General features: G+C 36.1%; 1 protein-coding gene across 1 annotated transcript; it reads right to left on the minus strand.

The window, feature by feature from the left end:
• Window positions 1–3,150: 3,150 nt before the first annotated feature.
• LOC140162860 (ectonucleoside triphosphate diphosphohydrolase 4-like) lies at window positions 3,151–23,281 on the minus strand. The gene is given in 11 exon segments (XM_072186166.1): window positions 3,151–4,318; window positions 5,089–5,250; window positions 7,573–7,655; window positions 8,336–8,550; window positions 8,553–8,665; window positions 11,307–11,476; window positions 12,337–12,494; window positions 13,205–13,368; window positions 14,077–14,227; window positions 14,809–15,176; window positions 23,080–23,281. Coding segments are annotated over 11 exon segments (1,854 nt in total). The 5' UTR covers window positions 23,088–23,281; the 3' UTR covers window positions 3,151–4,056.
• Between the last annotated feature and the right edge of the window lie 3,984 nt (window positions 23,282–27,265).

The raw sequence follows: 27,265 nt of genomic DNA on the forward strand, positions 1-27,265 counted from the left end.
GACTGAGGGGGTGTACCCATAACTTTGGTCCGCTTAGATCAGATTGTGTCCCAATTAATAGTACTATAGAGCAAAAGAAATTGACGCTTGTTTTGTTTTAATATATACATAAAGCATCTTCATAAAAAAAACACAATGTCCTTGTTGACACTAAGAAATAGTCACAATTCGATTCCGATTTGCTTTCTGAGAGCTAAGTACAATGTATTATACAGCTGTAGTACTTCAGCTATCACACAAATATTAACTGTCTATGAGTGTGATCGCCAAATATAATTACGAGGTAAAAGATATATTCAGGCTGCAATAATCTTTTTTTTACTTGCCCGACCGGGTAGCCACCACCGCAAAATAACTTGCCCCATATAAGAATGCTCGAAATGTAAACGCTTAAGGGATCTGGAATGAGCGTTTTGAGCGTTTCGACAGTATTTTAAGTGGGACATGAGAGCACATCAGACATATCGAATTGCATTCGAATACGACAAATGTCTTTCTGATATCAAATAATTTTCATTTTTTGAAATTCACGATATAATACAAATTTTATGACAAATTATTAAAATTTGATATTTTTCACATTTTTGATATATAACAGTCCTCAAAGTAAGTTTTATAAATCTAATGACATATTCTTAAAGTGTATGTAGCTGGGAGGAAAAGCCGACGATCAATTGAAAATTTTGACCTTTCATATTGAAGATATGGATTTTTTCCCAAAAAGACCTAATTTTTTTTTTTTTTTTTTTTATAAAATCCATATCTTCAATATGAAAGGTCAAAATTTTCAATTGATCGTCGGCTTTTCATCCCACCTACATACACTTTAAGTATAAATCATCAGATTTATAAAGTTTACTTCGAGCACTGTTAAATATCAAAAATATCAATTTTTAATCATTTGCCATAAAATGTGTATTACATTGCGAATTTCAAAAATCAAAATTATTTGATATCAGAAGGACATTCTTCAGATTCAGAATGCAACTCGATATGTCTGATGTGCTCTAATGTCCCACAATAAATACTGTCCAAACGTTCATACCCCACCCCTTAAGCAGACCAGCATCGACAGCACTAGCCATATGGAGTTCACTACAAAAAAGGTCCAAATTTTGTCCACTTTTCAAAAAATTGTCCCCCGCCCTTGGAAAAAAGTCCACTTTTTCAAAATCAGCACCCCCAAATGAAATCCTGCGTACGGGCCTGAATGTGGACAATTTAATTCGAGTTGCAAAAGTAAAGTTGGGGTAGAAATTGAATATGCAACTTTTTCGTAGTGTAAACTCATCAATAGCAAGAAACAATGTGAGTGCATCCTGTTACTTTTAGATGTGGTCTCCGAAACACCGTCAATCCGAACCACTGCTAGTCCGAATTTTTAGGGTTAGGGTTAGGTTTTGGGTTAGGGTTAGGGCTAGGGCTACGTTTAGGGTTATGGTTATGGTTAGGTTTAGGGTTTATGGCTAGAATTAGGGTTAGGGTTTAGCGTTAGGTAAGCTTAAAATTCGGACTAGCGGTGGTTCGGACTGTCGGGGTTTCGGACTGTCTGGGTTTCGGACTGACGGGGTGTACCCCTTTTAGATCACCTGTGCAACATAAGGTTAAAAACTTATCAAAATTTATCAAAATAATTCAAACATTGGCATCAAGGTAATATATTTCCACAATTTTGTGAATTGCTGACTGTGATAGACGGCATTGCATTTAAGGGCATCAATTTTAAGATGCCCCAAACACAACTGTTTTTGCATATTACAAGATGGACTGACTACCAAACTTGAGAAGTTGAAATTTTCATGGAACATTATAAGTTTTGCAGTTAACACAGGTATCGCAAAAATATTGGTGAATATGCGTAGGCTTAGATGTACAAAAACTTAGAATTGTGAATTTAAGTACAAGGAAATTAGTTCAAAATTGGCAAAGTGCAAACAATTACAGACACAAAATTTATCACTTTCACTTTTGTGTGCAGTTGAAAGAATTAAAAAGGTGTGATCGACAGACCCTACTAGAACAGGGGGCATTTTTTGTGCATGCATTTGCAGGGACAACCTTGTTGTGGTAGCAAGATCATTTAGATGGCAGATCTATGCAAAGGGCGAATAAGAACAATTAATACTTTTTGTCCAAAACTCCATTAGGCAATGAAAAAAAGCCCCCTGGTCTAGTAGGGTCCGTCGATCACACCTTTTTAATTCTTCCAAAATGATGTATATATTTTGGCAATTTGGGGAAATACCAACAAAAAAAAAAAAAAAAGGGGTTGCATGATTGAAAATAGGTGAGGAAATTCTTATAAAATGATTTGAATGTGATTTAATCTTACATTTTATATAATCTTTTATTGTAAAATTGTTGCAATTCAGTGTAGTTTATTGCCATCGCAATTATCTAATAAACATTTTATAAATAAACTAATCAATGAATGAGTGCATTAAAAGTAATGAGTGCATTGTTGCATAAAACATGTGCATATGAGATCAAGAAAATCTGACAATCTTCTCTAATGGGCTATTCCATTTTTAAGATTAGTTAGAAGTCTCAGGCCTTGCCGTTTGAGGCGAGCCATCGATCTCGCTCGTCACCGCTCGCCCAAACAAATTTCTAGTGAACAATTTTTCATTCGCCATAGTCACTAAACATCGCTCGCAGCGAATGCCCCAAAATTGAACTTCATTAAGGGGGTACTACACCCCTGGCCAATTTTGTGCATATTTTTGCATTTTTCTCAAAAATTCGGCAACTCAAGGCAAGTAGTTACTGATTTATTGATCAAATATTGGTTTTCCCTCATTTTTGACTGTAACTCCGCAACTGTTGTCTGTGCTGAAATAAAATTCCCAGTGCAGTAGTTGTAGTCCTTGCCCCTATAATATACATATCTTACTTGTCACCAATGCACTATAATTTTGAGAAAAATACAAAAATAAGCACAAAATTGGGCAGGAGTGTAGTACCCCCTTAAAGTTTCAGCACTTTCAATGTATTCGATTTATCGTAATAACTTTGCCTTTATTTCTGAAAACGAAAGAGTGAGTGTCAACGGTGCTTGTTTCATATTGGTATGAATTATCTTTTAGACCTAGAGAGTGAAATGACCACTACATACTAGAGAGTGATTCAGCTCCGAGAGTGATTCGACTACTTGACCACTCACCTAGATCTAAAATATAGACGGCAAGGCCTGAAGTCTTCCACCAATGTAATTAGCCAGGGTTAATTATTTTGAAACCCACACATGCTCTGTTATATGGCTTTACCTATATCTTCACAATCAGAGTATTTCAAATGGAAGTTACCAAATTATTTTGGGCCTAAAAAACCCTAAGGGGACTATTATTTTCTTTAGACCGGGGTGGTCCCAAATTTTTCCAAAAGTCGGCGTCAATAAAATAAATTGCAACCCCCCTATTTTGGCAACAAATATTTTATGACCCCCCCACCACCGATACACCAAACCCCCTAAACAGGCTAAAATTGTATTGAAATCACTCTTTTTGAATATAATAAACACACTACATGTGGTCATCTTGTGACTCCCTTCATTTGGTCATCAACAATTTTATGACCCCCCCTATTTTTCTTTCCAAAAATTTATGACCTCCCCTCCCCCCGTATATTTGGGACCCTCTTCCGAAGAAAATGATAGCTCCCTAAGAGCTTGAAAATGTACTCCAAATCAGCTGCACATCCCAATATCAACCTTTTCACTAGGGTTGAAGATCTAAAAGCTCTATGTTGATTACTCTGATGATTATATCATATAAATAACCAATCAGGGCTCTGTATAGATGAGTTGACTTCAATGGTTATTGACAAAAGCAAGGGACTGGTCTACGATATGCTTGAACGAACTGCATACAACCACTACACAGTTCAACAGTCTTATTGTGTGATGTGGCGGGAGTTTTAAAAGCACAGGTCCTGAACAAAATATGATGCGCGTGCATACTGCCGGCCAAGGAACAATGGAAATTGCTGACATACTGCCTGGCAATGATGTCACAAATCAACTCATCTATTAAGCAAGGCTGTAGTGTCCGTGGGGAGTTAACTCAAATATAAAGCACTGGTTTCCCTGATACCTTCCTGGATTTGATCTTCGTCTGTCATGAAGTACGCCATCGTTGCCACACGAGGTAAGCGCAGATCTGGTGGTCGGTGAGTCATCCGTCGCAGCCATCGTACGTATAGGAAGATAAATATGCCAACCGTTATGAAGCACACCACCAAAATATATTCTGTGGACACCATGGAGGCACGCAACCAAGGAGGGCGGTATGACTTCTGGAAGATGCCCTGTTGGATTTCCCTGTTCAAAAGAAATACAATTCAAGAAGTTCTTTTATACTGACGTCTCTAGCTGTTACCTGGGTGAATAAGCTTATGGCTTTCGGTAAGAACAAGGTTTTAGAGTAAATCCAGAATGAAGTGTCACAAAAAATTAAATGGAAGAATAAATCAAATATATCCAAGCTCCTTTATTATATCTGGGTCTCATGCAAATCTGTCTGTTATCCAGCCAAATGATCTATCAAACTTGAGGAAAAACATGTTTGTCAATGCCATGACATTAATTACTAGCATCAAAAAATCACCCCATAAACCATTTCACAATATACAGGAACTAAAACCTTTACCTATAATGAACGACAGAGATAAAAAGACTTAATCGCATCTGACGTCATCAAACTCGATCAGGGTTTGAAATACAAATGTTATGATGATGACCTACTGAACGCGTCTGTGTAAGCGGGCACCTTGTTGTTAATTTTGCACCTCCAAACATACAAACCATCTCAAAAGTTAGGTCTATATAGTAGGAAACTTTCTTTCCTGAAGGTACCATGTCAACAATGCCTAGAAAAGTTGCTTTCGTCATTTTCTGCTATTCCTTTTCTCCGATCAGCACCAGATAAATCGGCCTTCCTTTTTACGCGCTATATATATATTAACCAATCAAGGATCATAGGGAATTTGATTGACCGTGACGTCAGATGCGATGAAGTCTTTTTATATCTGTCTTTCATTATATGTACTACTGCCCTTATGTCCCCTGGACCTCCAAACAAACAAACTCACCTTAAAGGTAGAAACCTAGTCCTATGTAGTATTGCACCAAGTGTCCATTGGACTTCTTTATCATGTATCAGACTAACTGTTCTTAGATGCTCATAATCTCTAGGGAACCTATAGCCTTCATGGAGTACTGTGGTAATCCAGGCAGACTTGAAGCATTGATATCTGCAGTAGGAATGAACAGAAGCAGATTATTTGTATTTATAAAGCTTGTGAAGTTATAGTAAATCATCATGTTTGTGGATTAACCCTAACCAACCCAAGTCTCACTAAAGTTCACTATTTAAACTACTGTTAAAAAAAACCCGCGGGTTCGGTTAGGGTTAAAGAAGAATACAGGGTGTCCCAAAAAAAGGAGGCCCCTCATTGCTCCCTCTTTTTCTCCTATTTCTGAAAAGTTGATCAAATGTATTTTGGTATTTAAAGGAATCTTAAATCGTTAGCTTTAATAAACCGAAACAATTATTTCAATCGGCTCATAACTTTTGAAGATATGCCCTTTTAAAGAAATGTATCCTTTTTCCACGGGGGAGGTTTGGCTACTTCAAAGATTGAAAAGTGCATATACCATGCATGAATATAAAACATTCCTCGATGGTAACTTTATAAAATAACAACTTTATTTTAGGGAATGGGCTTTACCGGTGGGCTTATGGGTTATGCATTTTGTTAAGAGTCATTAATTTGGGCAAAACTGATGTGGGATGGGACTTCTTTTGCTATACTTGCAATTACTTATGTTTTTCTCGGTGATTTTATGCCTTTTTGTTTTATTATGTATCTTACTTTATTGTTTCTTGCTTTCTTTTTATTGACAACATAAGCCATTTCTCTTTTTGGAATAAAAGGTAGCACTGAAAAGGGCTGTTTAGTTTATCTTTGGTTCTTTTGAAGTGAGTTTACTGTGCTGCTCTGCACTCTACCTGGTTGCCTCCGTGACGAATACAGGTTTCAGCGCTAGTTCTCATTGCATTAATTGCGTTGCATTACCATTCTTGTGCTACCGGATACTTGCGAATGCAGCAGTAATACTGGGTTGCGAAGATGTTTGAAGCTAGCTGGTGATCCTCGCTTATAGTGAATGCTTTCCCGAGCCTAATGCTATTATCTATCCATGTCATTAACCGTGTGTTTCGTTTAAATCTTTGATGTAGCCAAACCTCATCCGTGGACAGAGTGAAAAACGGGTACATTTCTTAAAGAGGGCATATCTTCAAAAATTGTGAGCCGATTGAAATCATTGTTTTATTTTATTAAAGCTAACTTTTGAAGGTTTGTTTACATACCAAAATACATTTGATCAACTTTTCAGAAATAGGAGAAAAAGAGGGCGCAATGAGGGGCCTCTTGCATGTGTAACACTTATCCCACTATCTCTACATACAATACATTACAGGGAAATGACTAACAAACAGAGTTTGGGTCAATCCTTCATGTAATTATTTTGTGTAAGCTAATCCTAACCCTTATCCTAAACCTAATTTTGTGTAAAATTACATGAAGGAATAACCATAGTTTGGCAGGCACATGAATGGCGGAATAGTCTTACACTTACACATTCTGATTAACCCGACAGCCAATGTCCTGAGCCCAGAGCATCCCCATCATTTTGTACCCCCAATTGTGGCCCCATAAAAACTTTCCTGACCCTGCAGTATCCATTTTCAAGCCAGAGATCCCTTGAACTTGGCATTAGGTCCATCATGATAGCAATTGGGGTACCAAGACCCAATACCTTTATAATTTTGAACTGTCGAGTGCTCGTCGCCCATTGAATTTTGTGATAAAATACTTAATGCATCATTGTTTATTTATAGATTTATTTTACTAGGTATTGTAATATTTGGATTGAAATCTCCAGACTGTAGAAAAAAAACCCAATTAATTCAGCAAAGTATAGCCTCTGCACCCCGACACATATGTCTTTAATTATTTCATTTCTGCTCTGCATTTGGTCAAGATAAATTACAACAAAACTTGCAGCGTTTGGATCCCAATTTGGGGGAGAGATTACACACCGATCTTCAAGACTTTTTGGATTTTTCTCCCAAAATAGTGGGGTAGGACATAACAAGGTACGTGATATTATTATTACCCATTTCAGTACGAAAAATGTATAGTAACAAATAGGAGCATGACCCGAGGGAAAAAATTAAAATAGAGTTAAACCACCCCTTTCTTCTTCTTTTGCTCTAACCGGGACAGATAACCCCCTGGACACTACTGGTCATCTAACAATATTTCTGATTGGTTGATAACTTGATGCTTATTTCAATTGCCAATTATAACTAGGCTTTAAACTATTTACATTGTATGATCTAACTTGCATTTGCAGATGATCTTATTAATACAATCCTTGATTGATTCAAAATTGGACATAATATTCATTTTGGCCAATCGGCAGGTAGTTCTCATGGGGTTAACGGCACGCCAAGGCTGGTTTATACATGCCTGGTGACCAGTAATATAAGGTTGTCATTTACTTACTTTAATCTATGCTCATCAGCTTTGGAATAAAGTCCATTTTTATAGTGCTGTTGTGATGTGGACCACCTTGTTGTACAGTAATCCTGAATTCAAGAAAAGAAAAACACCGTTCATAACCGAGATATAGCTCAGAGGTTGTTGGGATTGTCCTATCTTTTGTAATACATGCCATGATATTGTCAAGGCATTGTATTGTTCAACAAAATTACAAGAAATACTACAACAGGGGTTATTGATTAAAGTTTAAAACTGTTGATCCAAGCACAATAAAGTTATTCCTACTGTGGAGATATCAGCTGGAATCTTGCTAAAAATATGGATTGATTCAGCCACAAGAAGGAATCGTAGAACGTCTTGATCTTGATTTAAAAGGATTTATTTCAACTTTTCTCATCCTCTCTCTCTCATTGTGCCAATACAATACCTTGAATGGCGGGATCCATGCGATCCCGCATTTATTTGGAGTGCCAATCCTTAATCAAACAGATTAATCTGCACCCAATTACCATAAATCGGATAAAATTACATTAACCGCCAACACCAGGACATAACATCTTCCTCGGAGCTTTCAGATGGCTCTCCATCTTTCATCAGCAAAAATGAGAATATGATGATATTTTATCAGTTTCGCCGACGAGCCATGATTAAAGGAGGAAATAGGAAAAGTGATCCCGCCCGGGAATTGAGCCCAGGACGAAACCACTGGTTTACGAAACCAGTAACTATGATGATATTTTATCAGTTTTGCCGTCATTCCACTTACTTTGGCTTCTTTTTGGAATGCATCATGATCGTATGTTCCTCCCATACGCAATATATCCTCCATACAGTACCAATACTCGCTGAATCCGTAAAACTCACTATTCCCAAATTCTATCTCCGGCTGAAACACCCCGTTAAATGAACATGGTGGGCTTTGGCAGGGTACTGTCAGGTTCAGCAGGGGCTGGACGGTGGCTTGACATGACTTGAAATCCCTGTACCTTTAAAGTATTTTATCGTACCCTGATAGTCAATGGTGTCTTCCATGTTTAATGACAGGCAGGGGTCCAGAATGGGAGACTCTTGACTTGTACCTGCTGTGTTATAATTGCTGGAAATAAAGAGAAAGATACAACGTATTATTCAATATTCATACAATGAGAATCATGAGATGTAAGTGTAGATCTCAAAAACTTGTGTTGGTTTATGGAATGATGCACAGCGTCATCATCCCTATATCTTCGTGTCAAAAATTGCCGTGATAGTACGGCGAATCCTCTCGTTTTTCAACAGCTACGCATGGCGATTTTGTTCGAGATAGGCCGAGCGGCTCAGGCTAAGCATACCATTTACACGATATGAGATACCACAGAGCCTGCCACAGAGTTTCTATCCTACGTTTTTTACGATTTGCACATGATCAGTACCCCATATGATATTGCCATTACAAGAACAAAATTTTGTTTTGTTTCCAATACACTAACTGGAAATGCAATACACTAATTAGCGGCGATTGCTGTTTGCTGCGGATATATTTTACTGCATTTTATCCATAACGATTTTTAAATCGTTCATCAAAATTATGATATATTCAACTGTTTGAGAATTACAATTATATAAAGGTGCTGTATAGAATATTAAATCACAAGTCTATAATACAATGTACATATATCGACACACTGTGCCACTTTCTTTATCTGCGTAAATAATAGAATATTGATTTCAATCGAATTGAATACATCTCTCCATTTTGAGTTTGTACTTCACCACTGAGCGATCTAGCGATCGATTTCTAGCCAATCAGATAGGACTCCTTTTCTTGCGTTCGGTGAAATACCAATCACCCGTCGCTCACCAACGGAGTATTAAGTTTATATTTATAATACAGCGTGTCGACACTGTGTGATGTGGGTCCGTAGTAGGCAGCGACAACCTGTGAAGTTTGCTGCGGCTTGTGGATCAACGTCTAGGCATTGTGCCTGTGCGTAGCACACTATAAATCATTGCGCTTTTTTGGCCAAATTGCACTCTAGTTTTGAAGATGAAGTGTAATGAGCAAACTCCCCTGTATGGAAGTTGTGACCTTAATCACCCACACCAGGGGGCTGAGATTTCAAATGGAGTCACTCATTCAGGTAACCTTATTTGAAATTCACATTCCATGTGTGGAAGATTAAGGTCATGTCATAAGGGGGTGTAAGGATTTCAACTGGAATAGCCCAATGCTATTTAAAGGAAGGTGACCTGATATATTTGGAAAATCGAATTCTTTAAAACTTACCTATAACATAAAATGTCGTCCATTTCAAACATTCATGCAAAAAGAACATGTAAATGTTCCTTGTAAATGTGACTAATTCCTTATGGAATTACTGACATATTATACAGTGTGATTTTGGTAGTCTACAGTGTTTTTATTGATGATAATCATCATGATCATGTAATAAATTGATATCAAATGAGAGATCATATTTTTCTCATTAACATATTGAAATTAAGAGTTCCAAATCGGTGTATTTCCGAAGATATGATCAAAAACTGTTGAATTAGTCTAAAATATGGTATACCATATTTAAGACTAATTCAACAGTTTTTTGATGATTTCTCCGGAAATATACCAATTTGGAACACCTAATTTCAGCATGTTAATGAGAAAAATATGAGCTTTTACCTGATACCAAAATCAGCATTTTGATGGGGTAAAGTGAGGGGATGAGGTTGTCAATCAGGTTACCCAACTTTAATAATAGGAGCATTTATGTGTACAGAGAATGCTTATTGTTAAAAAGTTGTACAGCAAACATCCCCACCTGTATCGTAACAGAAACATTTTCAGTGTAACTTGCGACACGATACGGCCCTGGGGAGGTTGTGAGTTGGTGCATAAAAGGCCATTCTAAAGGCCATTTCTGCAAATATCTACAAAAACATTACAAACTCAAAATGTTACCGATTTTAAAAAGTACCCATTTTCTTCAGAGAGGTCCATGAAATTCTAGGTAGCTATCTCTTTTAGTATTAACCTTTTTAATGAGGTACAATAGGTATTAAAATACCTATTGTACTGTTTGATATTGTTGCATAATGAACATTTTCTTATATTTTTTTGCTCCATATCCCAGGCACCCCTGGTCCAGGCACATACTGTCTATAAATTGACATTTTTTGGTATGAAAAGAGCACTTTTACCCATTGCAAAACATGTCAAGTGATGGAAATATAAAGGACATCTCTTGAAAATAAAGGTATGGAAAAAAAAAAGCACTCTTGTACAAATATATCCCCGAAAGTCACTCACAAAGACAGTAATGCTCATCGCAAGCAAAAGATTATAATGTACCGTATTCGTTCCAATAAGCGCCCATTCCCCAATAAGCGCCCACCCAGGGTATTTTCAATTTGCTGAAGGGTACCATTAATGTTGAAGTGACAGATAGACATTGATACAGTGAAATAGCTGGAGGACTACAAGTTCTGTGTAAACTTGCAATACATTTTCTGCATCAGAAAAGAACGTCTCCGGACCCTTTTATAGCCTACATCAATTTGTCTCTAATAAACACCCCTTACAAAAAAAATTAGGTAAACAAGGTAAAAAATAAGCGCCCATGCAAAATGACTTTGTTAAGCGCCCTGGGCGCTTATTGGAATGAATACGGTACTCTCAATTCACTTCACCAGCCAATCCAGAAACTACACATTTTTAGTCCAGAAAGGTCCAAGTGAGTCTAGGAAAGTCAAGCAGCACCTACCTCCTACTATTTGATACCGTTGCATTAATGAGCATCTTCTCATATCTTGCTCTAGCCACATTGGCTCCATACCCCAGGAATGTTGTCACATACACTCTGTAGTCGTGGTCATAATCATGAACATCACAACCCAGGTTGAACTCTGCCATTAGACTTTTGGCCTGTTCTCCCTGTAAACACACAGCAAGAAAAATGAATTATTATGGATTTCTGTGGATAGTATGCAGAACTTTAACCCGCACCATTGAGACATAGTCAACATATAGTGCTCCTAGAGAACAACCCTAACCCTAGAAAACCCTAAATCCTGGAGCACTAACCCTATTACTCCAGGAACATTATTTGTTGACAAAATCTCAATTTTGGATTTTAATGCTTGGAAATTAAAAGGGCATTTCGTGATCCACAGCCTCATCCCCCACTTTTTTCAAAAAAAGTTGAGATTTTTATACCACTGGAAACCTCTAGCTACATAATGTTTATGTACAAAAAATTTCTTGCAGATAAATTCGTTTAGCAAAAACTATCATCAAAATTACAACAGTGGGCTATGGAGAAGTGTAATACACATAATCATGCATAACTCGCAAACGCAAAATCAGAATCAACTCAAATATCTACTGAAAAAATGTCATAAAAATAGGATGCTAGGATCACAAAATCCTCCTTTAAATATATACAAATTATAATATGTGACCTGCTACCACGAAATCAGCGTAAAGTCGCAAGGTGTTAGTCACTCAAAATGCCCTGGCTACTGCATTGGTGTTCACTCACCTGTTAAAGCCAAAAAGTATGTCTGTGAATGGGGGCACAATGGACCATTCACGAAGGATAATACTACTGATTTGTACAGGTGGCGGAAAACAAAGAACATCAACTTAGTCAGACCAAATATATCAAAACTACCAACTCAACAAAATGAGTATAAAGTCGCGGCGACTTTACGCCGATTTTGTGGTAGCAGGTCACATATATATGTAAAATGACTGAAGTTGAAAATTGATAAAGCAAAATGTTTCCAACATACCTGCACTCCAGTGAAATCTGCTTCCACATGACGTGGGACCTCAAATGCAATCTGTGCTGAGCCACCACCCATATCCAGTATCCCGACGGTGCGTTTACGAAGCATTGTGACCGTTGTTTTCTTCTCATCTTTGACCTCTACTTCAATCATGGGATCACCTGTGTATGGATGTTAGTAATTTTAGTTTGTTTTTAAATGTTGATAAATGATTGTAAGAATACACCAATTGCATGGTTGTAGTTAGCCAAAATTGAGTACCGGGCAGCAAATTTGCTTGATTTAGCAATAAAGGATAAATTTGGTATTTTTTGTTTGTTTGAGTAGTGGACTCTAGCATCAAAATGAACCTTCAGTGGTGGGCTCCAGAAGTGTGTGGTGAGTTCCACCGTCCACTGCTGCCCACCGTAGCTACAACCCTGACCAAATGTTGTCTTTATTTACTGAGGTATTCTGTCGGTCGGGCATCCGGGCATGAACCGGCTGACAATAGCACTGGTGTGAAAACAATATTCGCATTCACTGAACTCTGGAGTGTATCACAAGCTATCACACTATTGTGCCAGGTTCGACTCTCTGCTAATAAAAATATGCGATAAGTTGTTTTCACTCCAATGCATGAATGGATGTTACCTGGCACAGACCAAGAGAATAGCTATTTGTGTTATAGACCAGATGGAAAAGTCCTCTTTTGATCTATGCACTGGTGCGTTCACCTTCTAATAACCATGAGATCATTGGTTCAAGTCTTGGCAGGACCAAGTGAAGATAAAAGCATAATCATGTATGATGCGGGTTATTATGCTGACTATTACTAAGGTATGCAGGAGCCCCGATTCTATGTAATGACAGACAAGAATGCTGTACTTACTATTTTCCGCATGGTTGAATCTCCCCAATACATAGTTGATGCCAATCCAAGCATAGACTCCTTCTTGTTTCCCACTAATCACCTCAACATGAGTATCGGAAAACAAGAAATCATACTGAACAGGAATCCCTGTCCTTAACTCTAATAGGATTGCATCTTGTTTACTGTGAAGATAAGGAAAATATACAAGCATGTCACATCAGGACCACAAGTGTGTTTCCACATTCAAAAATAAACAAAGCAAAGCATAACGTATCAGAAAAGAAGAAATGGTACTGAACGGAAATCCCTGTCCTTAACTCTAATGATATAGCATCTTGTTTACTGCAAAGATAATGAAGAATTACAAACATATCTCATCAGGATCAGTTTTTGTGAATTAGAATTAGCCCCGCTCGCAAGTTGCGACACCCCTCGAATAGCACAAGCAGCGAGCGAACTTACAGCAAAACTATTGTTAGGATATCTTAGATCACCATGTAACAGCAGACCTTCTCAACTAGTTTATTTGAAGTGCTAACCGCTAACTAGAAAATTTTAGTGATCATGAAATGCCAATGATGTCAAGGGAGTTTGCGAGTTAGCGCATGCACATAGTGGGTAAGTAAGGTGCAGTGGTGAAGCTTTATTGGGGGTCCGGGGGCAACACTCCAGGAAGCTCCAGTATTTTAAGGTTTTAAAGGCCCAAATTGGTTATTTTCAATTGTTCCCCATTGTGTTTATTTGTTCTTGTGCCCCATTATGTTTATTTGTTCTTGTGCAGGATGCATATATCCCCAACAACATGAGCGATGGCTTTCTTATTTGGCAAAATTGGGTTACGCCAATCAAACAATTTTTTAGGCCTTATTTATCTTGTTTAGTATACTAACCTCTGTGGGAGCATTCTCATTCCAGCTGTGGCCAGAATATAGAGTGGAGTCTCTGGATGTTTCTTGAATGGAATGTGTTCTGCGGCGAAGTCTAAGAGTGGGCTTATGTAACTCACTGCTTGGGAAGGATTGTCAGCAAGACTAGTTATACCTGGAAAAAACAAATTAAATAGTTTTAAAACAATAAAATATGTCGCTCCATGCAGTATGCAGCTCAAACCACAAGAAGATATCAGAAATATCCCAGCATGCAGCATGAGTGGGTGCATTTTGTTTTGTATCAAATCCGTATCTTCTTGTACAGACGGATTCCCTCGATAAAGCTAAATCTTTAAGCCCATGAATGAGGCAGTAAACACAAATAACAACAGTGATTTCATGATGATCCCCTATTTCAATATTCATAAGTTATTCTCTAGTTTTCTAACATTTTTTCTTCACTAAATATTTGAACCAAGCGCACTTTTGACAGAAGTATAATTTGAGCCCTAATTGTTTGGTAATCAAAATGGAATTTTCAGCGCTGCACAGATAATTGGTGGATGTTACAATGTACAACGTGTGGATAGGTTTGCACCGGGTTCGTCTGCAACCAGCCTAGATTCTGAGGATACACCAGTGGCATTTTAAATCTTTGAATCCTCTGGAAAAATGTGCTATATAAATCTAAAATTTATTTATTTATTTGTATTTATTTATTTACAAATATATATACATGTATGTTTCACCCACCTGGTTTAATTTTCTTGACGACTGGATTCCTTTCATTATCCCTCATCTGCTGAATATGCAACAGTTCATTTGATCCACCCGAATGCTTCGGCCAGAAATAAACAAACACCCTCGTACCACTACTCCCAGCATCTACCACGATCCCATAATATAAGTTGGGGTCACCTGTATTGGTCGATTGCATGTGTTCGTATTTGTTCACATATTCTTTGTACGAATCGTACTTGGTGGCCGAGTTTGTACGAATTATAATGACAACGATTAATGTCACGATGGCCACAGCTAGAAGGAGACAGGTGAAACGTGGTGCGCAACCACTGATGCGGATATGCCATACTGCTGGGAGATAATGGCAACATATGCCCCATCTGCAATGAAAAAAATATACGGCAAGGGTGAAAATAAGTGGGAGACATGAGCCGTTTAGCTCCCCAAAACCCTGAGATGTCCCCTGGTCCCATCTAAATTTAAGCTGACCAGGGGACACTTTTCTTCAGAAACTGGCCCCTGGTCACTACACCCAAAAATTCAATTCCATAGCCATTAATGCATGATAAACTTATTCAGAACAAATATTGGCCCCTTGTTGATTAAAAGTGGCCCCTGGTTCCATGTTGAATGAAGTCAACCAGGGGCTATTTTGTGTAAAAAGGAGCCCCTGGTTCATCATTTCTTATTTTCACCCTTGATATACGGTCAGTACTATATGACGAGGGGAGGATGATATTCCCTATACATGTAAGATCTGAAATGGAAAAGATACGACTATAGGGTCAGTACTCTATGATGGTGGCGAGGTGTGGTGAGATGAGCAGTCACTGACGCAGATTGCTCTCGCAATTTGCTTTCTGACTCATAGAAGTTTTGTCCCTGGAGTTTGATTATTGAATCAAATGCCGCCAAAAAAACCCAATACCAACTCAAAAGCAAACATTGCTTTCATTCTATGCAACCGCCTAGTACTAGGGTGGAAAATTCTGTGGATGAACAAGTTGAACAACCGGCTAGCGAGGCTGGCACTGGTGAAACCCAGCGTGAAACTCTGCCGGCAATGGCAATAATGCCATGCATTCAGTGCAAGCAGGGTTGCATACAACTTTTTGCTGGTGCATGTAGGTTTTCTGTTCCACATGCACCAATGCACAGACATGCCAACTTTGAAATCCAGATTTCCGTACTCAGAAGAACAAAAATCCGTATTTTGCACCCAAAAACCGTATTTTATAAATATGTACCTTTGCATACCTGCCAACCCCAGAAACCCCAAAAGTAGAACACATAATTGCGAGGGAGCACTTGTGCGACCGAGCATGTAACAGCCAGGGTCAGGCCGCGCCGTTCCCAGAAAAAAAAAATTGAGGTCACAGAAAAAAAATTGAAAAAAAAAAAAAAAAAAAAAAAATCAATTTTTTTTTTTTTTTTTTTTTTCAAAGTTTTTTTGAAATGTTTTCCTACCCACCCACAAACCTTACTGCATGTATTCAAACCACCCAACCCCAACTAACCTTTAACATAACCCAAACCCTTGCCCTATCAAAAATGTACCCCTCAAAAGGGAATTAGGGTAGAAATTGATTTCACCTGAAAATGACAGAAAACCTGACCTATAGTATTAAATGTATTGCATGAATGTGTTTAGTTTATAACGTTTTAATTACTTTAAATTTGCCTCATTTCAATTTTCATGGAAATTGTTATTTTTATTGCTAACAAAATAAAAGACAAACCTTTCACATAATTTTGGAAATTTGAAAAAAAATCTAAAATTTTGGAAATACAAAAAAAATACATTTAAGTGCAAAAGCTTTTTTCTTCTGGGTAAGAACTTTTTTCTTACATGCAACAGCTTTTTTATTGCAGGGTAGAAATTTGATAAATAGGTCATCATATACAAAATGCATGCATGGACCTATTTATCAAATTTCTAACCTGCAAGAAAAAGGATGTTGCATGCAAGAAAAAAATTCTTACCCAGAAGAAAAAAGCTTCTGCACTTAAATATATTTTTTTTTGTATTTTCAGAATTTTAGATTTTTTTTTTAATTTCCAAAATTATGTGAAAGGTTTCTCCTTCCTATAAATATAATAAGCCATAAAAATAGCTAATTTGATGAGATGAGGCTAAATAAAGTAATTGAAACTTCATATATTCAGGCATTTAATAATACTAATAATTAGACATGCTATATGGTCATTTTCACGGTAAAGGGTGTAACTTTGGATTTTTAACATTTTGATCCGTAGTTTTTTAATAAAGCCACAGAATTCCATGATTTTTGGCCACATAAGTCATCTAGTTAGCAGCTACCTTGGGTAGCATAATCATCTTCGGGAGTGACTGCGTTCAGTTTTAGCAGGCTTAAATGTACCTAATATTGCCATTTTGAAAAACTGTAAAAAACAGTAACATTTTTGTAAAACCCTGTGTTTTCTTCAGTTAGTTCATGGATAATTTTTCTTATCCTGAAAGTACGGTCATATGTTCAGTAAACACTGCCACATTAGATTTAATTGTGAACAGCCCTGTATTTTTGAGAACCGGACTTGATATTTGTCGCTTCGAGGCTTCATTTTCCGTTAACAATTGTTAACAAATTTTGTGGGTATAGCTTTGGTTCATAATTCTTGGTTATTTCTTCACTTCTTCTTGATTCATAACAGTTGATATCTTAACTTGAAATGGGTAACAAAAATTAGTTGATTTGCAAGCTTTTAAAATTTTTATAAAATCTTGACTTCAAAGAGCCGATTTTCCGTTAACTTTTTTGACGCCTCCGAAACAAACTGTTCAGCAAGCTTGGGCAAATATAAATAAAAGAGCTCATCCAATCTATTTATCAAAATGTAGCAAAGTAGATCCTCAAGTCACTTGTTTTTAAATCATGGAGATATATATCACCGTTTGAAAATGGGACCCAATACAAACTTTCCGTTAACAATTGAAGCCTCCGAAACAAATGAAGCCTCCGAAACAACAGTAAACTTAATTATCATCTATGCATATCTAAATTGGTATGTTCCATATTGATATCTGCATTGTAATTGTTGCATGATATGTGCAGAATGTCATAAATTAAAAAAAATTGATATTATGGTTAATGCTTGAAAAATATACTGATATCCAAGAAAGCCCGTTTGGAGGCTTCACATGCAAATAACACCATACTTAACAAATGGGTGAAAAAATTATCATGTTATAAATCTGCAATATCTGCCGCATAGAATCATTGATTCAATACACACAAGAAAATAACAGCTTAGATGATCCCAACAGTGTTGTTTTCAAAAAACTACTTCTGCCATGTTTAACCATTGTAAACATGAAGCCTCCGAAACAAAAAAAATGACTTGCTGTGATAATTTAATTTTTGTCACAACTGAAATTCAATACTTAGAAGCAAAGCATGAAAATTGGTAATTGTGATATTTTTTACCTATTTTTTCATGTCAACTTGTAGTAGTTAGCCAAATATGTTACTTTTATGATCACCTGTGTTGTTAACTGAAGCCTCCGAAACACAAATCGCTTGAATTGCCAATTCTAAAAAATAACTCCAATTTCTGTGAAACTTGGCTGGGAGGTTCCTTTCATCAAGTAGTATTTGTACATGAAGTTAGACATTTAAATTATTTTAGGAACCCAATTAAAACTTAAAAAATATGTTTAAGGTTGGGAAATTTCCATTGCAAATGACCCTTGATGTTAAAAATTTTCAAAATTGCAATTACAAACATAGCAAAACATGGTATAAAATTTAACTTATATCTGTTGACTTACTTTGGAATGGGATTTCACATGTATTCCAGCTTTCATGTCATAATTTTCTGAGCTTATGTAAAATACATTTTTTTTTTTTTTTTAACCAAAATGTTATGGAAATGTCAAATTTTTTATCAGAAATCAAAAGGTTTAAGCCTTGAAACACTATTTTACTGGAATTTAAGTTGCTTCTATGCATGATTACAGTAAACAGAAACATATTTAAGTGGTTTGAAATGTTGACCCTAAAAATCAAAAGTTACACCCTTTACTGTGAAAATGACCATATACATCTAGGTCCGATTTTGGGGTGAAATCAATTTCACCCCTAATTCTCTTTTGGGGGTTGGGCAAGGGTGTTAGGCTTGGTTGGGTTTGTATATTTATAGTAAGGTTTGTGAGATAGGTTAGAGTTTGTGTAAGGCCAGGAAAAACATGTTATTAAAATTTATGCTATAATTACTTGACCATCTCGGAAATGAACATGATGGATCCCACAAGATAATTCTGAAAATGAGGAAGTCCAACACTCAACTCTTGTTCATTGTTGTATTGTAGAGCATAAAATGTAGCGTATTTTACACATTACTCTTATCATACAATGCATTCTTCATGCACATTAGTACCCCCCCTGCATGGGGGCCCCCTCCCACATACCCGAAGAGGTGGGTGTCAACAATTTTATGAATCATCATTTTAATATTGTGCATTATATATATCAATTTCAGCCATGTAGGCCATGTTATTAGGCAAAGAAAAAACTTTGAAGAATGCCTCTCATGTACAAAAGTATAGGAAACTGAACATTTAAAACCACTTTTTTAGGATGAAGGAAGCATTTTTTTCAAAAACGTCTGAAACAGGCCAAGAATTACTTTAACATAGATATATATGCATTTTTTATGTCACAAATGGCCTCTTTTGGGGTACTAAATCCTAAATCTGCTAAAATCGCTTGCGCTCGAACCCTGCGGCCTCGACCCCCGCAGGAGCACTGCCTCCTCGACCCACATGGATAATATTTCAGAGGTTTTTTTTTATCAAAGCCCACTCTCATGCCTGAATTAGAGCCTCAGAATGGTCTAAAAAGTCTAAAATCCATGAGCTTGTTAGGCTTTTTGAGCCCCTGGACCCCAACCATTAAGAGCGAGCGACAAGGTGCTCGCGAATTTCACAGAAAATTTAAAGCAACATAGTTTAAGTTCCCAGACAGGAAATATTTTTCCTGTGCCCTGGCCAGGGTCCAGGGGCCCACCTCACAAATTTGCAATTAAATTTGGCAATACCTAAGAACCATTCCATCAAAGTAATTAATCACTGTACAGAAAGATGCTTCCTTTACGAGTTATCACTCATTGAAAGTGCTACTTTGCTATACTTTACATATAAGGCGGCCATCTTAAAGTCGTCATATTTCCTTAATTACATGACTGATCAAGCTGATTTTTGGATAGGTGATGCACGGTTGAAAATAAATTATTAAAAGATTTGGTGACCTCAGTCAACCTTTGACCTTCTATGTGACCTTTGACCTCACGGAATTGGATAAAGTATGTAGACCAAACAAATTGATATATTTCTGGAAACATTGGGTTTTGTTACTTCTAATGTTGTTAGAAGCATGCTTTGTTAAAACTTTCCAGAAAATAATTGATCATCATCATGATCATCATCATTATAGTATCAGTCGGTAGGCCGGCCTAACATCGGATTAATGCCAATGTCAATTAGAAGACTGTACTGGGTATAGCAGTTGTCTATGCATGGTTAAAGAAAAATATTACAAATATTAATGTGCCACTGAGTGCACCATTGAGAAAACAAAGTCGGAAAGCATCTTGCAGGCTTATTCTGACCTAAATAGTTAACTACCTCCAGAAGACATAGCATGTGTAGCAGTTAGATGAAGATGCTTAATAAAAAATATTAATGCGCATGAAAAATCCGCAAGTCAGGAGAACATTATTTCAAAAATTCTTGTAGGCCTATAAATATTTCTTTAATGTGCATGCATCGTGCGAAAGTCGGACGTAAAAGGAGGTCGGAAACCTTGTAGGCTTATTCGTTTGCACCAATAGAGCTAAATAGTTAACTAAATACCTTCAGAAGACATAGCATTTAAGGTAGTTACTAAAAATATTAATGTGCATGAACAATCTGCAAGCCAGAAGAAAATTATTTCAGAAACCATCTTGTACGCCTATTAAATATTTCTTTAATGTGCATGCATGGTGCGAAAGTCGGAAGTAAAAAGATGGTCGGAAACCTTCTTATAGGCCTATGCTTTTGCACCAAAAGAGCTAAATAGTTAACTAAATACCTTCAGAAGACATAGCATTAGGTGGTTAATAAAAAATAATAATGTGCATGCAAAATCTGCAAGTCAGAAGAAAATTATTTCGGAAAGCATCTTGTAGGTCTATTTAAAAATAATAATTTTTTAATGTGCATGCATCATCGAAAGTCGAGAGAATAACGATGTAGGCAACCACTTTAACAGGCCAAGAAAGTGGTCAAATGATATATACCAGTAATTCAGTCGGGAGTCTAATCTTGCAGCTGTTTATCTTTTTAAGACACAACATTTTATTATTTCGGTCAAAATTCTGGAATTCCGTATTTTTGGGGGTTGACCGTACTACCGTATTTTTCACGTTTTACCGTACAAAATACGGTGAAACCGTACTAGTTGGCATGTCTGAATGCATGTAACTTTTTTTTTATAAATCGCAGGCCTTCATTTTTGAAAATTACAGGAGCTCTGTTAATCACTCTCCTGTGTTAATACTAAGGTGCTCAATCTTTTGATTCAAGAAGTGAGGAGCTCAGTATATCATACTCCTGAAATGTTGTTTAGAAGAGCTGTAGGAGCTCTGGTGCAATTGAGCTCCTCGAACATGAAGGTCTGATTAATCGAACCCTGCCCCGGATCCTCCATTGACAATGACAAATCTTACTTGTTGGAGTATAATAAATCTTAAAGTAGGCCTACCGGTAGTTGTTCAATTGACTTGGGAGTTTTTGTATTTGAAAAAGAACATAATTTATCTACAAAATGACACCAAACTTTCTACAATAGGCCTACTAGGTATTATACTTTTAGAATAAACCAAACTTGAAGTTTTTGGGTAACCTATTTGTGACACGATCAAGGGAAATGAGTCGGATGTCGCTAATATTGATTTTGAGATATTGGCAAAGAAGATGTCAAAATTCTTTTGTTTTATATTGTTTTCAGCGATTGATAAATTGAAAAAGAAAAGTCATATCAACATTAGGCCTGACATTTTCGGGTAATTTTGTACCCGGTACCGGCAGCGTTTTTTCGGCGGGTAAACCGGCACCAAATTGCAAAAAAAAAAAAAAAAAAAATTTCAAGATGTTTTGAATTTTTTGAAATCATTAATAGAGTATGACATGAATACAAATTATCAATTTTCATATTTTGTATTTTTAATATGAAAATTGATAATTTGTATTCATGTCATACTCTATTAATGATTTCAAAAAATTCAAAACATCTTGAAATTTTTTATTTTTTTATTTTTTTTTAGGTCAACCATGAATGATCCTAGCGTTTAGGTCTAGGTCCGGGGACACTACAAAACCGAAAAAATAAAAAACAATTTTTTCTTTTTTTTTTTTTTTTTTCTTTTAAATTTTGGGTACCCAGGCAGGGTATTTCCTGCCCGGGTAATGTAATCTCGGGCGGGTACCCGAATACCCGTCCGAAAATGCCAGCCTTAATCAACATGGGGTTTTCAGTTTCTGAAAGCTCTAAATGTCCTCTTTAGAAGCATATGTAAAACTCATTTTCGACCAGGGTCGACATGCGACTCATTCCCTTTGATCATGTCACATTTATGACATGTGACCAGCCATTTATAACTAGCTCGAGAAGTCTAACCAAGAATTTGCTCACATGCTCACCGATAGCTTCACATTCTAGGTTAGAGACCATTGCATTCAAAATCTAGTCGGATTCACTGAGTGAAGCATGACACCGTGTAAAGCAATGGAAGTTCAGAAGTAAACACAGCCGATCACGACAGGCGATTGCATAAAAAATGTTGCTAAAATTACAGTTTTTACACGTCAGCAAAATTTTAGACTGTCCAAAGAAAGTAGGCAAATTTTGCTCCTCCCCCGGATATAGTTGACTCAATTCACTCATCAAAATAACTTTCATCCAAATTTCAACATTAACAAAATAAATAGCCTCCGGTGCAACAAATTGCACCGCTGCCCGACCAAAAAACAATAGCAATGCACTCTACTAGCATCGAATGCGTAGCCGTAATAACTATCGACCGTGTGCAAATTAAATTGAATTTTTTTCGAAGCTACAGTTCTCAAGTAATTTTAATATATAACCACCATGATCATGACCGAGTGTGGTTAAACAAACAATCATTATTGCTCACATTCATGACATTATAACAATACAATAACAACATTGGCATTGCATGATTTTACATGAAATATGCATGACTGATTTTTTTTAAGCTTACCTAGCCATACGAAGCCCAGTCTCCAGACCACAAGTACAACAACCACCGATGGTAGTTGAAATCAATTAAATTTATAAAGTAAGTTTAAACCTGCTAGATACGTGGATGAATTCCATTGCGATAGGCCTAATGTAACATTTTTAGGCAGTAAGCTTACAATTTACATTCGTGCACAGTTTGCTGATTTTCACACAGCTGTTCTGTTCATCAGTTCATGTGCCTCTCACAAGTGCAGTATTGCCAAAATTGACACCTTTAGGGCGCGAGGGTTACGATGAAAAGCAACAGAATTTATATTCTCCATTCAAGACGGCACCAAAAACTAGCCCAAATGGGCGTCTATTTTGCACGAAAGCAACATTTTGTGCAGGCACCGATTACGTGGATCTATGGAACCTGATTTAACTCTAGAATTACTACGAAAACCAAGATTTTCCTATATCAATAATTTTTATGCATAATTTCATTTTTAACTTTGTCATTTTGTATTTAAAACTGTTTATACGTAAGCAAATTTTTCATATATTTATTTATATCATATTCTGATAATAAAAATAACGACAATTTCTCCATTTTCAGTCATTAAATGTTATATACTTTTCACATTTTAGAAACATGGTTAATTGATTGATCGAAAGAACAGGTTGCCAGCTTCGCACTTGCAGTATACTAGATTTGGGGAAACGAGTCCACATTGAGGGCGCATTACGTGTGTGATTTTCAATCAGGCCTGTTTTCAATCTGATTTTCCCAGGGTGATTTTTCCCTGATTTTTGCTGAACCATGAAATGGTATCAGCCTATATGTGTGAATGTTACTAGCTTACTTACTAGCTTACTTACTAGCTTACTGACTAACCATTTGGTCTCAAATGGACATATCTCTAAATGCCACGAAGGTATGACCCCATGAGTGGTGTCATATGAAAGAGGAAAACATAAAGAATATAATAAAAATATTTCCAAACATCAAAGGTCATCCTGAGGTCACAGGGGTCAAAAAAGGTCATTTTAACCGAAAATGCTCCGATTGAGCTCAAATTTAAATGCAATGATCCTTACAACATTCTAAACATGTTTAAAACGTTCCTCACGGACCAACCTGGGTAAACAAACAAACAATTAAAAAATTTATTTCAGGTCATTAAGGGGTCATAAAGGGGTCAAAGGTCAAGGTTTTCAAAATGCTCCAATTGAGCTGAAATTTAAATGCAATGATCCTTATGACATTCTAAACATTTCAAAAATATTTTAAAATTCATTTAAGGTCATTAAGGGGTCATAAAGGGGTCAAAGGTCAAGTTTTTCAAAATGCTCCAATTGAGCTGAAATTTATATGCAATGATCCTTATGACATTCTAAACATTTTAAAAACATTTTAAGATTCATTTAAGGTCATTAAGGGGTCATAAAGGGGTCAAAGGTCAAGTTTTCCAAAATGCTCAGATTGAGCTGAAATTTAAACGCAATGATCCTTATGACATTCTAAACATGTTTAAAATATTTAAGGTCATTAAGGGGCAATAAAGGGGTCAAATGTCAAGTTTTCAAAATGCTTCAATTGAGCTGAAATTTAAATGCAATGATGACAGTATAGGCCTACCACAATATACTGCCGAAGCCACATGGTTCAGCTATGGTGCGCGTGCGGTTATCGCTCTAGTTCCAATTTGGCCGCAACAATATAAAATCGACACAGAAAATGGAAAAGAAAATTAGCTCCAAAGCCTATGGTCCTGTGTTATATAGTAAATGTAATCCTAAAAACTACAGAGGTATTGCTGTCTCTGGTAAATATGCAAGTTATTTTGTCTTATTCTTCATAATAGATTGACTGCCTTTTGTGACTCGAATGATATTATTCCTCGGGAGCAAATTGGCTTTCAAAAAGGATCACGTACACAAGATCATATTCTAGTTTAAAAAAATTTAATTGATAAGTATATTTCTGCTTCAAAAAATCTCTATGTATGTTTTGTTGATTTTTCATCAGCATTCGATACTATTTGGCGCAATGGTCTAATTAACAAAACTTTTCCATACTGGTGTTGGTGGAAAGTTCATTAAGATTATTAGATTATTCATAACATGTATTCTTCAGTTTTGTTTACTGTCAAATGTTCTGGTAAAATTACTGATAATTTCAAGTCATCAGTGGGTGTGAAACAGGGCTGTGTTTTAAGTCCCTTGTTTTTTAATATTTTTCTTAGTGATCTACCGTTAATCTTTAATGATCTTTGTGATCCAGTTATGGTTAATAACTCATCCATAAATTGTTTGATGTATGCAGATGATTTGGTCATTATCTCAGATTCGGCCAAAGGTCTTCAAAATGCTATTAATAACCTTCATGACTATTGCTTAAAATGGAAGCTCAGTGTTAATTATAACAAAACTAAAGTTATGACTTTTTTAATAAGCGAGGGCATTTACTTTCTAATCAAATTTTTTATTATGGTGGCTCAACTATTCAACTTTGTAACGAATATACATATTTAGGTATCATATTCACACCTTCTGGTTCATTTTCAAATGCCATCAATTTTCTCAAAGAAAAAGCTTGTAAAGCTTTTTTCAAAATAAGGGAGAACTTATATAATAGCTCTGGTAAATGTAGTATTAAATTATTTCATACACTTATTAAGCCAATATTGTGCTATGGTTGCGAAATTTGTGCTCCTTTTCTACTCAAAGGTCTCAAAGATGGTAATTTCATTGATGTTTGTGATAAATTAATTTCTGAAAATCTTCACATTAAAATTTGTAAGCTCATTTTAAGAGTACATCGTAAGGCTACAAATAATGCTGTAAGAGCCGAACTTGGTAGTTATCCACTATTGATATTTATGCTTTCTTTGTCTTTAAAATATTGGTGGAAGTTAAATAATGACTGTATTCTTGGTTCTACATCTCTTGCTGTACAATCGTTAATTGATAACAGAATGTTACTTATACTAATACATTTAGTTGGAGTAATGGCATCAAAAATATTTGTAATTTAATTGGTAATGATGAAATTTGGCACAAGCCTAATATTCTTCATAAAGCATCTATTATTACAGAGGCTAGTTCATGTATGCATTCTGCTTACAATAACGATTGGAATTCACGTGTAACCAATGTTCAATTAAAGTTAAGAACCTATTGTTTATTTAAAACATCCTTTGAATGTGAAAACTATGTTCACTTACTCAGTCGTAGTAAAAGATCTAACTTCTGTAAACTTCGTATAAGTGCCCACAATCTCATGATTGAAACGGGTCGCCATTCTACACCTCGTATTCCACCTGAAAATAGGATTTGTAATAATTGTACTAAATGTGATCTTGATGAACCCGAGGATGAATATCATTTTATTATGAAATGTAGAGCCTATGATACTATTAGACAGGGTTTTTTGTCTGATATTAAGTCTATTTTGAATACCACAAACTTAAATAACTATGATATTTTTATTGCTATTTTGGGTGCTAAAGATAATGATATTTTACAAATTGTGTGTGTTTATATCAATGCAGCTTTTACCGTTCAGGTATTACATGTTAATGTTTATACATATAGTAGTGTTTCTTGTTTTCATACTGTTCTTTGTATTTGTTTTCTGACTATACCTATAGTTGTGTGGTAATTGTCAATAAAGACCGCATAGGTCATTGAATCTGAATCTGAATCTGAATATAGTAAAAAAAATGAAAATTAATGTTTCAAACATTTTACCAACACGTCTCATTTGAAGTGGTTCATCCTCTTGAACATTTTGACACCCTTTTTTTAAAAATGGAAATGGGTTAAAAAATGAGAGAGTGCGGGCAAAAACAATCACAAAGTAGGTGGGATTTAACCCCACCTTTTTTTCCACATTAACAATCATTCTTCTGAGCAAGTATTAGTCTTTTAAATGACCTTCTGTATTTTATCATAGACTCTGAACTTGGTTTAGATGTCTGGGAGTTCATTTAGACATTTTTTACTAGATTCAAATTTTTAATGGGGGTTTTAGATCAAATTTACGATACGAATCCCTTCTCCTAATCCTCCTCCTCCTAATCCTCAACCACCCTTGGCACCTTATGCCAAACGTCATAAGAAAACAATTAAATATTATTTTAAAACAGGATAGAAACATGAGTAATAGAATAAATTAGCCTCAATTTAAGACCTAATTGAATCTTCTAAGCCGGCTGCAC

The sequence above is a fragment of the Amphiura filiformis genome, chromosome 10, assembly GCF_039555335.1.
Source record: "Amphiura filiformis chromosome 10, Afil_fr2py, whole genome shotgun sequence".
NCBI classification, from domain to species: domain Eukaryota; kingdom Metazoa; phylum Echinodermata; class Ophiuroidea; order Amphilepidida; family Amphiuridae; genus Amphiura; species Amphiura filiformis.